Raw genomic sequence first — 10,838 nt, 5'->3', positions numbered from 1 at the left:
TTGCACGATGCTCGGTGTGAGGAAAATCAGAACGTGGGGTGGGAAAAGTCCAAGGCCCTTGGCCGGGGGCTGAGAAAGTATTTGGCTGAGAGTTGTTGCTCCTTTGCGGCTGGTTTTCCGACCCGTATCCGTTCCGCTTAGGTTAAATTGAATTCACGCTGAGAACGTGGTGACGAATGGTGGATTTCCGATTTCACGGTGTGGATTGAATCAATTTATTTACTTGTTATCATTGGCTAGGCTCAGCACTGTAGAAATTCTATTAGCCTTGAAATGGTTATTGTATTACAAAATCAGTCTAGTGTCTTCAGACAAGGGTCTTGAATAATATTTGCATGCAGGCCAGTGAAAAGACAGTTCACCGACCGGAAAATTAAGCTGAGCTCAGGAAGTAGTCAGCTTTTTGAGCGAGCTTTTTTTTCGAGCAGTTTCCGTAATTTAGTGAAATTCGAGCGGTTTCACAAGCGATGTTGTTCCTCCCCAGATGTATGAGATTATGGTGGTCACGCACAGTGCTTTCTGCTATTATTACGTAGAGTGAGTAATTTAATTATGATGCTTGGTGGTTTTGCTTCAGCAGAAAAACGCATTGCTTTATTTATGATTATAGAACATGCACAACAAATAACTTTCTTTAATCTATTGTGCCATTAAATGTAGCTATTTTAGTACCAGAAAATCAAACGAAGCTATGATCGATACAAGTTGATGACAAAGTGATGATATACATGCACATGATTGTGGGCGAAATACAAATTGTAAAGTAACAATTGTACAAAACAATCAGCCATCGAACTCCGTCAGGTTGCATACGATCGGAAAACGATAACACCTTAACCGGAGCGTACGAAGTGAAACGTGATTCCTAACCTGATTCCTAGTAGCAGTTGCATTTTCTGATACTCCGTTCATATTGTACTGTGATACTCTCGTGCTTGCTACTTGCTTTTGCCGTTGCACATCCATACAGCGTCTGCTCATTGCGTTTTCCAAGGCTGTTTGTGGCGATTATGTAAACAAAATCGCGCCTCGACACGGTTCTGGTCACGTGTCGAACGAGGCGTTCACACTGTAGATACATTTGTGTTGTTTTGTTGCAGCCAGAACTGGGGGTGAGAGCAACCCAGCGCGATGGCGCCTTTGGAATTTGAAGCATTTCTTTCGGTAGAGATCCAGCCACTCACCTTTGGTTCAAAACAATAATTCCAGGTAATTTTGTGATAGTTTTTATTGATATTAATTGAAGTATAATAAGTAATATTTTAACAGCGCATATCTCATAGCTGACATAAACAAATAACTAAACAGGAATACTCTAACAAATACCCTAAATCAAACGCGTTCATTGACAAATGTCATCAAGTTCTCGGAAATTATGGCGAGTAGTAGATGTTTTTTGCGAAATTTGTGATTAATTTACAGTCTAGATTCATTTATAGACTATATGAATCATATAGTCGCCATGAAATTTACTCATATATATGCAATTTCCAACACAGCTTTCAGAAGAACATTGCTGAATCAGAAGATGGACAGCAATCCGTCCATAGATGGGCAACCAAGAGCAGCTGGATGGTACCACCCATCGGCACCAATTATCCGTCGGACCCAATGAGATCCACCTTATTACGGTTTTGTCGCTCTTATTCGCCGATGTCCTTATTGGTCGGGGTGGAGAATTTTTTATTGCAAAATTATTAACCGACTGAACCGTACTCCGATAGCTCGGGATCGTGTTTGAAGGCACCTGTGCCCCTGAAGGGGTGCTGGAATTAAGCTGCAATTACCAAGGCGGCATATTTGTGCGGCGCTGCAACCGACATGGTGGACTGGGAAATGTGTCCGTATGCCTATTAGCCGCTTTTGGACAGACAGCGTGTGCGCGGGCGCACTTTGGTCGATTTCGAATGGCTGATTCACGTGGATCGACTACGGGATGTGTGTTTCCACAGCGGCTGAGAAAAGGTATTGCAGTTGGCTTATGTTTGATTAAATCGAGTGCAAATTCGTAGTACCTTTCTGTCTTAGTTAATTTATAGTAGAACGGTCGTGATTGAGTAACATTTGTGCATCATGCTTGATGCTTATAAAACAACACTTTAATCAGCACTCTATATAATTCGCTTGACACGAGATGGCGAAAAACCCCCGACACAACGAACCATGGGGGATTTTAAAGGGATGATTGAAGGGCCGTCGCTCGATCGATCTGGTCTCGGCACTCTTGTTCCATTAGCCACGCTACATGTTTGGCGCTTGGCAAAGCATAAATCCACAGGGGCACGTTATGGGGTAAAAAATAAATGTATAAAATCAACGTATCGAAGAGAAACATACACGCGCACGAGAAAAACACGTCAGAAGCAACCGCCGGGCAACACAAAAAAGGCATCCGAATGGGCATGAATGACGCTGATGAAGCTGTACTTTTATGCGCAATCATAACGCGAGCTGTCGTACGCCGAGGAGCGGTGTTGACAAAAAAATCGAAAGAAAAAAGGAGTACGTGCAACAAGTAAGCGAGATGCTTGCAATTTTACTGTGCAGCTCGTAGACGAAGGAGGAATGTGGTTTGGCAATTGGCATCAAATAAGTGTGTGTCGAGGAGCAAAAAAAGTAAAAAAGAAAAACAGAAATGTGTCCAACTTCGATCGCAGCCATGACGGACCAGCTTGAACTACGTATGGACGTGTAATATGCATGATTGGTGCTAAGCCCTCTTCAAATTGTCCTCCATGAGGCCGCAACGATGTAACAAGTCATTCCGAGGTTTTTATGCATCTTCATTCTGAACCTTCACGAGCATGGATCGAAGGAGTGCCCACATTGGTTGTGTATTTTTGCTGTCCCTGCTCGACAGCCAACGATGAGATAATAAATCTCAGCCCATCGGTGACATGTTGATTTAAGTTGGTTTTAATTATGAGCATTTTTATTTACACTATCTATCTGCAAGCGAACATTGCATCCACCCGATGCTACCATGTTGGACTGCCGGTAGAGATCTGCTGCGTTCATCGTCGCCGCTTTCACTAATTAAAACACCACAAGAAGTCGTCGATAATGATCGATTCCGATTTACGAATGAATTGATTTTAATTGGCCAGTCGCATGTCAACAAGGACAGCTGGACAACGCACATCTTTCGCTTCAAGATTTTTTTCCGTTTCACGAAATCATTAACTGTTAATGGCAACAAGTGAGAGAACATTTAACGTGTGTTTATTACTTTGATTGCTATTGGCATTATCGGGGAAATAAAACGTTGGAAACACCCCGTTGCGCGTGGCTAGATACTCGATCATTTTCAAACCTGTTTGTTGAATACGGTATTGGATAATTTATTCGGGACGTTTCTAAACACGATGACGGTTATCGCTATGGACGGAATGAGATCCACAGTGATCATGATGTGTAGATTCCAGAATATCCCACGTTGTACAGGATAAAAAAACATAAACCATAAACTAAAGGTTTTGATTTGACGTGGCTATATGCAAATGAACTGCCAGCGTGGAGCACACCTCTTGAGTCATTTCCTTGCTTGTATTCGGATATGAAACACTCGTTGGAATTTCATCAAATTTCCAGCGAAGATCGGAATGTTCAGTTTGCATTGATTGTTGGAAATTCAGATAAGAACTGTTGTCCAACGCCGGGTAAGCTAAATGAAGCGATAGAACGCTATACAGGACGGATCGCGACACTTGGACGAACGCACTCGTGAGTCTTACTTCTAGCTGGAGCTGATCCCATCCCATCCCATCCCAACAGAGCCACTCAGATGTAGCCCCAACAGTGGAGCATTACACTCTTTTCGTGTCTCTCATTGGCAACATCTCTCACGTTTTGATGCTCCACTCTCTTATGCTCCAAAATCTGTATAGTTAAATTGCAAAAATCGAAGTCCAGCAGCTGCAGGTTCCGGCTCATGTCCATGTTCAAAGGAGAAAAGCCCCAGCTGTCCGTGTACCGGGGAGAGCGGTTCATGAGAGCATCAGCTGTCTCGGAGAGAAATAGGGCCCTGCAGGGCAAGGTCGAAGGGGCCCCGAGCCTAAACGGAAAGGAAATACGCTGTAGGGTTTTCCCGAAGTAGTGCTGAGGTAGCTTACAATTTAGCAAGTAAATTCAATAATTTTCAGGAAGGTTGTTCAAATGATATCTTCTGTAAGAAAAGTGTATTTGATGTATATATGCACAAATTGTGTTTAAAAATAATAGCATTTTCCATTTTTTTTTATACAATGAAATTATGCATTATTAACGCTTTACGGCATGCTATTAATTCTTTTTCATTTAAAAGTACTGCTAACAAGTTCGTGATAATGAGAGGTGGAAAAACGGCTCGAAAGGAATGCAACATACATAGAAGCGAACCCTGCGGATGGAAGATAAAAAAAGTTACACGCTGCTCGTGAGTTTCTTGGATGCACGCGGAACGAAACCACTCACTTCAATTTGATATGTAATGCCGTTCGGTTCGGTGCGCTAGGAGCGTTGGCGTGTGCTTTTCCATCGTTTTCCACCGGGAAACCAAGCAGTGGCCGCAGTTGTGTGACCCTGTCCGTGTGCCGGCTTGTGTGTGGGCGTTCGTCGTACGTGTGCAAGGTGTGTGTTGGGTGCCAGCGTCGTTCTGTCGCGGGTTTGGATTGTGAACCGTGTGACCCTGAGAGCAGTACACGGTTCTGGTCGCGAAGTCAACAAGCGCGCGTACCTTAAGATGTTGGCTTGTGGGCCCCTGCCATCCCAGCCAACTTTGACCTAGAAATAGTGTACGTGCGCGCGTGCGTGTGTGCGAGCGTGTTCTGCAGTCGGTTTGGGGGGAACGCAATTGAATAAAATTCCAACCCGCGCGGCTATGGTGGATGTCCGACAAATCAAGCCGTCCGCGACCAGTGCTGAACGGGCGGGCAAGCAGAGCGAAATGAAAAACAAAACCCACGAGAAAAAGGCAAACGAGAAAAACAAAACTAAAGCTCAGAAAAATCTCCATTTCAAATGTCAAACGGTGTGTGTCAAAAAGGGATGCTGCTCGCCGGAGGAACGCGCGATCTCGAGTGTGAACCGAGAGCCATAACGAGAGAGGATGCACCTCGGAAGAGCAGAACCTTATTTGAGCGGAAATGGGACGTTATCGACCAATTGACCGCAGGAGGCTGCCGAGAATCGCATCCGTGCGTATACACCACCGGAGCCTAGGCGGTTTCCCGCTAAATGGCCGCAAAAGCTCCCGGTTCTCTCGCTAAATGCTGGCTGGTGGTTTTTGGTTTTGCTATCCCCTGGTGACAGCCTCGAGAGTGTTGCGAAAGCGACCGAAACCTTACATTGTAGCGAAAAGTTGTCCAGGTCGGCAAAAACCACGCCAGAAAACCTGACCGATACGGAACCGTCGTGCGACGTTCGCACGTTGTGCGTTCCATCGTCGCCGTGAAGCGAGACGAAGCGAATCGATACGGGCTGCGTTAAAAGAGACGAATGAGAAACACAACAAAACCTGAGCGTTATCGGTGGAGTAAGCGTGGTTTTGGTGGGGCCAGGCCCGAATGTGCCCCGTTGTCTTAAGTGGCAAGAGAACGCCAACAGAGCTAAGAGGAACAAGATGCCGCGCTCGATTGTTGTGTGTATCGTTATTTTTTTGTGACCGATGTAAGTTTCGAGGTTTCGCCTTTTGGTTTCCGTACCAGCCTCTCTGATTCAATCCCGCGATGGGACTCTCATCTCGCGGTTCTTACGTGATGCTTGTTCACGGTATCCACATGGGGAGCAACCGCCGGAATCGAACACCGAGAGTCTGAGAATCGACAGGGCCAGTGGGGCTAAATGCGAGCGCGAGAGCGATCAAACGCAGCTGTAAATGGGGGGCGATTCGAAGAGCAGAAGTTGGATGCTGCTGCTGCTGAGATTGCTACTGTTCTCCGCTACTGATGCCACTATGGGGATGGTCATGAATTTGTGGCAGTTTGTGGACAATAAGATGTAATTTACATCAAATTATGGTCCACCGTTTGCCACTGGAGTGTGTCAATGCGTTTAGATAATGATGAATACTAGCAATGACAAAGTGTTTGAAGCTTCATTTTTAGTTGGGAAACAGTCGGATATTGTTTAAACTATTTTTCTGTGACATGGTTTCGGAAGCAAAAGGTTGTCGCTAAAATGTCCTCAAAGCTGTAAGAACATTGGCACATATTCTAACTCTTTGCTCATCCTTTGGTTTCAAACACCAACGGGTTGATGTAATTCCGTCGTTAAAGGTAATTTAGTGTGATTTTCCACTTGGATTTGATTGCATCCAGGATCGTTGGTTTGAATTGTAACCGCAGTTAGTAGGATCAGTTTTTACGTTTGAAATGAATAACTATGTAAGGCTGTAGTAAACTTGAAGCAAACCAGCCGGTTGGTTCGCAGAATCGAATCCATTATTCGCGAGTAGTTTTTTTCGGTTCCCGCTTCAACGAACGCCATTTTAATTGAATCTTCCATTTTTAGCAGCCTGTTGCTTCGACATTACGCTGTTTTTTTGTGTCGCGTTAGAAGTATTTGTTTTCTCACCGATTGTGTACGGATGGCTTTCCGGGATAAACCGTACCATGGCAAGTGAGCAATTAGTGGAATTGAAACGTTTCTCATCCCACGCCAAGTTTACACCGTGTCGGAATGAGTTTGAGCGGTAATTTTATTTTCAAAATCCCCGCCATGAATGCGTGGCCCCGTGCGTTTGTGTGAGTAGCGCGTTGTAACGTGAGAAAAATTCTGCCCACCATGTCTAGGGCAGCGGGAATATCTCCGAGCGGAGCAGAAGAAGCGCGGAGGTGTTCGTAGGAGGCTATATTAATTTGATAGCCGCTAGCAGGCTTCTAATTTTACACTTGCTGACGTTCGGCTACTTAGTAAGCTCGTAATCGAGCGCAAGCGTTCGAGTGTGGTGCGCGGTTTATTCGCTGTGGTGTTGTCGCTGTGGTTGAGAGGTACCCCGATCGAAATCGCCTGATTTTGAGTGCGAAAAAGGCAGTGATGGATTGCGGCCAACGATTGACAACGTGCATTTGGTGTCGTGCTTGCTGAAAGCCGTCCGGGAAGCCTTGGTAATCCGGGCGTCCGGTTTCCCTGAGGAAGCCGCGCAATGGCGCTGGTGCTGGCTTTAGGTCGCAGTAGCCATTGAGCAGCCTGTCGTGCGCGAGAATCGGTGGTTCTGGCTAGTGCACCAGAGAGAGGCCCTAAAAATTGTGGCCATTTTGTGTGTTCGCGTCCTATGGTCTTTCTTTGCGCTATCGGCTCCATTGCAATAGCGCGTATATGACGGGGTTTTCTGATAGAGACCGATGGTGGGTTGTTAATTGAATTAGTTGTCCACGTTGGACGAACGCTAGTGCGAGGTGCTGAATGCTACCTGGTCACCGCTCTTACGAAACGCCAATTATTTGGCCCAACCTGCACTCCGTCGTCCGAGGAATCCGTAGTAATATTTTCGTGCCCTTCCGGGACTGGCCCTGACGGAAGTTTTCCAATTAAAACTCTATCTAGTGCGAACGCTACTTCAGCGCCTTTTCAGCAGGGCGGGCGTGGGGAGCCTTGAGAGGCGGACGCCATAGAGGAGGATTAGTAAGCGCACCGATTCTGACGGATGGATTTCCTTTTCTTTAAGGGTAGTTTTATTGGCTCACAGGTCGTAAGAGAAATTGAAGCACAATAAAACTGATGCCAACTTGCCAAAATCGGACGAACCGGTGTGCGCGAATTGACGGTTCGGAAACGACACGCACAAAAGTAACGCGTAGGTTGCGTTGCTGTCGAATCGAAGGGTTGATTTGTGCAGCATCAATCTCAGCTACGGCGCTCATTTTTTATAGCCTGCTGAGACCATTGGCAAAGTTGGTTCGTTGTGAAAGTAATTAAACTTTTGACATTCGGTTAATCGATTTCAAAGCCCCTAACGATCCCGCCGGAATCGGCGTCGAAGCGACCAGAGGCCATTAATTACGGTGGAGCATTTCGCCGATCGAATCTCAGGTGTTGGAAATGAATAGAATGGTGAAATATAGGATTTGCTTGTACTGCAGTCCCATTGCGGTGCTAGAAGAAAATCAAAACTTCATCCACTAGCGAACAGTTGCGGGAACAATGCGTCCATTGTGGTAATTGCGGCTACGTTTGCTGCCAACGACATGTTTTAGCATCAAATTGAACAAAGTGCAGCAAATTTGTTGAGCCTGTTGTTCTCACCTTTTCCATACTTTTTCGTTCTCTGCGAATAGGCTTCTGCTCTCATTCAAAGCGCAAGGCTCTCTGCAACGGGACACATAGCAGACAGCAAAGGACGAATTCAGGCGAGTGCACGTAAGAACGGCGAGCAAGCGAATGCGCGAGAGCGATAAGCGAAATATCGCGACAATTTCTAGAGCATGGGAAACTCAACTGACACGGATAAGGAATTAGCAAAAAGGACGATAGGGCTTTTAAGTAAGGCGCAGAGTGGAACTTTGAAGGGATGGGAGCTAATGGCAATGGTTGTAGAGTATCTCGACTCCCCAGCAGTAGTAGCTGGTTATTTCTCATCTCTCACTCTCGTTTTGTTTCCTTCACAGCCGAGAGAGAGCTTCGTTGTCCTGGAGCGAAGAGCAAACAGGCTGTGGCCGACAGCAGGCAGTGAGTTTGTGGTGAGCTAGGGCCTGCCGTATCCTTAGTGTCGTGTTGCGCGTTAGTACTCCGTTAGTGTCTCGACAGGTTCGTACGATTCGGTCTTCCTGGGTGTAACGTTGGGTTGCCAGCGAACGCGAAAATCTAGTGCGAGGGCGTGCGAGTGCGTGCATGTGTCGGTGTGTGTGTGTGTAAACCACAAGGAGTCGTGTGGTTGCTAGGAAGGGAGGGTAGTGCGAGAGTGTCCCAGTAGTGCGTGCTGATACTTATCCTGCGAAAAGCGCGAGAGCGAGAACGGCAGTGAGGAGTCAGGAAGCGGGTACAGCAGGGCGTCTGGGGAGCGTTACCTGTTGGCGTTACTGCGGCGTTATTCAGGCCGCAGTTTTTGGCGTGTGTGCGCTAGTAGGCGAGCGATATCGCTAGTTGCGGCTAATCAGGCGAACGGGTGAACGAACCAGCCTAGCCGACGACGATCGAAGATGGCGGACGACGATAACACCCTGGAGGAGATCCCAGAGGCGGAGAACAAGAACGCGCTCCGCAACCGCGGCCGCAAGGGTGCGCTCAAGAAGAAAAACGTCTATAATGTCAAGGATCATCGCTTCATTCCACGCTTCTTCAAGCAGCCGACGTTCTGCTCGCACTGCAAGGATTTTATTTGGTAAGCATGTTTGGGGTTAGGTTCTGTTGCTCTTGCAATTGTTATAGTTTTGTTCGGCGGCGATGGAGTGGTAGTTGCTTCACGTTCAGTGCCTTTCAAAGGGTACAGTTGCTCTCGAGTACAACATCGGACCGAGCTGTGAAAGCCAACGTGTGGGGCTGCCTGTTGGTCGGCAGTGTAAACGGTGTGGTTTTTGTCACGTTGCTCACGTTCCTTCTAGCACTCGGCAGTATGTTATGATTCGTATGCAAATCAAGGCCGTAGCGTGGTAGGGATTGCGGAAAACATGTACCACACAAAGCGCTCGACCCACCGGAAGAGTGAGAAAGCGGAGGGAGAGCGGTGGGGAACTTTTTACTGCATCCCTCTCTTGCTTCAGCCGGCAACACTGGGACTCTAACGGGGACAGATAGGATTTGGTTGGGTTTGCGCCGCTCATTTGCGTACGGGGAGGAATAATTAGGCTTTGGGTCGTGTGAGTATTTTTACCACCATCTTCGTCCACTGCCTCCATCCCATTTGGGGCGTTTTCTTCATCATGGTTAGTGTCACTTGGTCGAAGGTAATGAGTCTGGTTTAAATAATTGTTTCACTTTTCCTCGGTCACGGTTCAGTATGAGGCAGTTACCAAGGATTGTGGGGTTTTACATTATCACTGTCCATAAGAGGGTCATTTGGTGATAAAGGATACAAATCATCGGGTATCATTCTTAACGAGTATAACCGTTTTTTACATGAGTATCTGTGCAATAATTAATTGAAACACATTTTTATGACACTACTTCGATCATACTATTTTTGTGTGAGGATAAAACAATAAATTTGATGGGCAACCTCGTAGAGGGTTTATTGCCAAAATATGGAATACATCATTTCTACTCGTTTATCTTAATCATCAACTCAGTGCCAGAACAGACAGAGGATCTACGCCCATAATAATAATTGTGATTGCTTCCATTTGAAAGATAAAATGTAATATTAACAAATCTATAAGCTCGTTGAAGGGTGGATGCATATCTTCGATAAATAATTTTCTTCACTTGTTTGGAAATCGATTCAGGATTTAATTGCATTCGTGGCCGGATATTATTGAATGTGCCGCCATCTCGCTTAACCCAGTATCGAAACACCCGCTGCTACAGGGATGGACAAAAAAATGAATGTCCTTTCTCGGGTCGCTATATACAACGCATCAACGTCGTTATCAGATAATGAGTGGGAGTGTATTTGAAACGAAAAGAGTCCTCATGTGCCAAGTTGAGGAAAGGCCAGCATATAGACCGACGTCCACCCACGGACATACCAAGGATATCGTTACGCACGCCCTACGCGTGCTGTACATTTTAGGTCGAAAGGTAATAAATCACATCAGGAGTGCTTGCAAGCAGCAGGTGCTGGAGCGGACTCCCGCAGTGTTCACTCTGTTTGCTGGTGGTGTTGATTTCTCGACGGTCGTTTAATTGGAGAAATGGTCTACCATCGATAGAGTGGGATAAGGAAGACCGCTCGCTGCGGGTAGAAGAAGCAGGCCTCCTAAAAG

The 10,838-nt window shown here is 46.3% G+C and overlaps 1 protein-coding gene across 1 annotated transcript in view; it reads left to right on the top strand.

Annotated features, from left to right (window-relative positions):
- The first annotated feature begins 9,116 nt into the window (after nucleotides 1-9,116).
- Nucleotides 9,117-10,838, top strand: part of LOC128720256 (protein kinase C, brain isozyme) — a 42,111-nt gene continuing 40,389 nt past the window's right edge. The window contains exon 1 of the mRNA XM_053813916.1: nucleotides 9,117-9,298. Within this exon, the coding sequence (XP_053669891.1) occupies nucleotides 9,117-9,298 (182 nt within the window). The remainder of the gene's footprint in view (nucleotides 9,299-10,838) is intronic.

The sequence above is a fragment of the Anopheles nili genome, chromosome 2, assembly GCF_943737925.1.
Source record: "Anopheles nili chromosome 2, idAnoNiliSN_F5_01, whole genome shotgun sequence".
Lineage (NCBI taxonomy): Eukaryota > Metazoa > Arthropoda > Insecta > Diptera > Culicidae > Anopheles > Anopheles nili.
Note: the sequence above shows the minus strand (reverse complement) of the source record. Positions and strands in the feature narration are given on the sequence as shown.